The sequence below is a fragment of the Fibroporia radiculosa genome (assembly GCF_000313525.1).
Source record: "Fibroporia radiculosa TFFH 294 genomic supercontigs, scaffold8432, whole genome shotgun sequence".
NCBI classification, from domain to species: Eukaryota; Fungi; Basidiomycota; class Agaricomycetes; order Polyporales; family Fibroporiaceae; genus Fibroporia; species Fibroporia radiculosa.
The window spans coordinates 1-3,247 of NW_012132935.1; the positions used below are offsets into that span (position 1 = coordinate 1).

At 50.0% G+C, this 3,247-nt stretch overlaps 1 protein-coding gene across 1 annotated transcript; it reads right to left on the minus strand.

The window, feature by feature from the left end:
- Positions 1-876: 876 nt before the first annotated feature.
- On the minus strand, positions 877-2,527 carry FIBRA_09084 (uncharacterized protein; the record flags this gene model as incomplete). Its single annotated transcript, XM_012321416.1, has 4 exons — positions 877-1,076; positions 1,134-2,030; positions 2,079-2,157; positions 2,213-2,527. 4 exons carry the CDS (start codon positions 2,525-2,527, stop codon positions 877-879), a joined length of 1,491 nt encoding a protein of 496 aa, XP_012176806.1.
- Between the last annotated feature and the right edge of the window lie 720 nt (positions 2,528-3,247).

Here is a 3,247-nt window from a genome sequence, read left to right on the forward strand (position 1 = left end):
CGGCATATCCTGGTCGAAGTGGACTTCGGCGTGAGCACGCTTGCGTGATGGGCCTGCACTATTCCCTGACCCTGGCATTTGTCGTCTGAAGCTCAAAGTGGATTGGGATCCGGAAATCATGGTAGGCTGCTGTGGTCCTCGATTGGGATTTCCAGATGTGTCTTTGGCCGCGTTACTCCCATTTAGAAAGCGGTCCACCCTGTCGTTCTTCTGCAAAGGCTCCTTCAAAACCTCCACCCATAGCTGCTCAAGGTGCTTTGGGTCTGACCATCTATCTTCCCCTATCCTGGTGTTGATAGATCCGTGGTAATCCATGGCAGTGTTCAACCATCTGTGAAGCGCAAGAGTTTGGAACGTGAAGATTCTCGTATATCTCCGATTTGCACAGTTCAATGCTTTACCATCGCCACCACCCATCGTGTCGTCGCCGCAATCGAACATCCGACTGATAGTGGAGAGAACCTTTTTGTTAGCGACATTGTGCACTCCCCATCGAATGCTGGAATAGAGGACCACGTATAGCATTGACTCCATGTCGTCCTGCAAGGAATGTGAATGAGACATATGAACGCTAAGGAGGTCGATTGACATAAATTGCCAAGTCCCCTGGTCGTTTAAAATCAGAGATTATCGGCGGCAACAGAACATGAATCTTACTGTTTGTGCATATCTACGAGCTAGTCCTTCTCGATCGGTCCGACATGAAAGCTCCCAGTCAATCAAAATGCCACGCCGAGGACTATTCCCAGGATCCTGGAATAAAATGATGTTGCCTAGACTAATATCCTGATGCAATCGCCGGCCTTTGGTATATGCACCAAGCATAGCTAGACACATTATGTCAACCATAAATACAAATGTCAGATTAGAGAAGGATCAACCTTGATAGGCGCAATATGTGGAATACAATAGCTCCTCCGTACCTCTGAAAGTTTTGAGGGAATAGCCTACGGTGCCCAATATTATACGGTAGTGGACGCGAGGAGTCACAATACGCCGTGGGACTTCATCTATGCCGCCTGTACACAACCACTTGGCATCGAGGTATTGATCGGTGAGTGACCGTTGAATCGAAACTATAATTTGGTATGAGCCGGGCAGCACACATCATAATACAATTTTCATGTTCTTACCGTCGTCCATTGCCGACTGCTTTCGCTTCCCTGTAGAATGGCTCGGAACGGAAGGCTCCAACTGAGAGGGTACATTCCCATGATGCAGCAGCTCGGGTATGTTTTGCACCTCAGCTTGGTGCAAGCCAATCAGGATATCGCCCTCCCTCTCAAAGTCCTCTCCCGAACATTGCCAAGTGTCCTTCAAGAACGCAATTCTACCATCTTCGCGAACAGCCCAGTATCCACGTGTTGCCCGACTAGTCATAGACAGCGGAGACACGACCGGTCGGGATATAAGGTACCTGTGAATATTGTGACTCGGGGTCGATTCATCATAAACCCTGACAGCCGTCACTCTGGTCGAGAGATAGTGTTCGTCGACAGCCTGCTTCAGTGCCTTGGCGTCTTTGACGTCTTCGAGTAACTGCTCCTGCACATGCGTCGTGATGACATTTCTAAATAACACTTCCTCTTCAGGGCTCGCTGGCTCGATTGTCATGTCGTATCCCCGTTGCGCGTCCGTGGAATGAGAAAATCGCCAAAGAAATTCACACAGAAACTTTGGGTGTTGGTGGAGATCAAAGCCCTCGGTCACGATCGCTCCCGCGCGATCCCAGCGAATAAGGCGAGCATGGCTACCGGACACTGACACTGAGAAGTAGAACGTGCGATGTTGCCGAGCGCAAGCCTCGGTGGCATATGCAACATTTTGACCAAGCGCCTCCAGAGCTTCCTGGCGTGTTCTCTCGTTCGGAATGTTCAAGATAAACTGATGAGAGGCACGGTCAGCATCAGGTTTGGGGTCTGTGAAAAAGTCCTGCTTTGGGTCCTTTTTGACCTCGAAGAATAGCTCCGCGTAACCAAGATGAGCGCGTGGTCTGCCATTCCTGTCTCTCGCTTCACCAACGATATCTTCTATATAACAACAGATATCAGGTCGCATCGACTTGCCGTGTGATTCACCCCTAGTTGATGTTTGGTCAAATACGAAGCCGGGACATCGAGACATTTTCTTCTTTCCGTCTCCGTTGAGTGCAGATATCTATATATCACGGTGTGAGGATAGAATATGTGAAACTGACTTCGAGTTCACTCACCAAAGGCGTGTAAATGTTCTGTTCGCGAGACGCCATTTCTGGAACGTGCTTGAATGCGTTCTTGCTGGAGGGCATGCCTTTCTTAGAGAATCTTGGGAGAAAGTCGTCCAGAAAGTCTTGCGCCGGCATCGGCCCCAGAAAAAACTTCTGAGCCTCAATAGCGTATCGTCTGTTCCGCGCCGAAGTGTGCTTTGGGTCAAGTCCAAACAATTGGTCATTATCCGCGTTCCTTGCGACGGGGGTGTTGTAGGGTATCTTTAGCTTGCTATTAGCAGGCGTGACCGGAGGAGCGACGGGAGGAGTAACGCCCGACATCCTGGATCTTGGTCAGGGCTTAACTCCGAGGCTGGCGGAGGCCTTTGTTTAGCTTTGCGTATTTTCGTTGTCGTGGTTGTCGTCGTTGTCGTGGTTGAAGACATGATGAAACGTCGATGGGTTTTGTGGACAAACGGCCACAGCGCAGTGGACAAACGGTGTGGCCAACTTCGGCAATGCGATCGACCCTATCTATCACGTGCGAGGGTTCTTGGGATTATGATCAGTGATTCAAATTTGAATAGCGTCGCATGCTGCGTGACGCACGCTTCGTTTTATGATGGGATAGGTAGTCTAGTAACTTGTCCCCTTGCATCTCGTTATTGTCTGTCAACGTCCGGCTTTGGAATGTTATCTCTCCCAAAGACACGCGTCAGAGACAGACCTTCATGGCGCAAGAGGAGAACTTGCGGACATTGTTTTACATCGTGACGGACCGGCATCACTTGAGAGACAGGTTACGCGGGTTAATCCGATCGCAGCTTATGTTCTCGTGAAACTTAAAGGACAAGAATACGAAGACCGGAGGACTTGGGAGAGGATGTTATTCCTATTGAACCTTTAACGAGGATGTTTAGGATCGAGATACAAGGAGCAAATATATCGAGACGCACCCCGGGCCTATATCAGACCTGGTCTCGTGCCCAGACGTGTCTTCGACACGTCTGGGGCAGGCTCCTGCCCATCCGATCTCCGGGAGGAGAGGGACTTCATCCCACC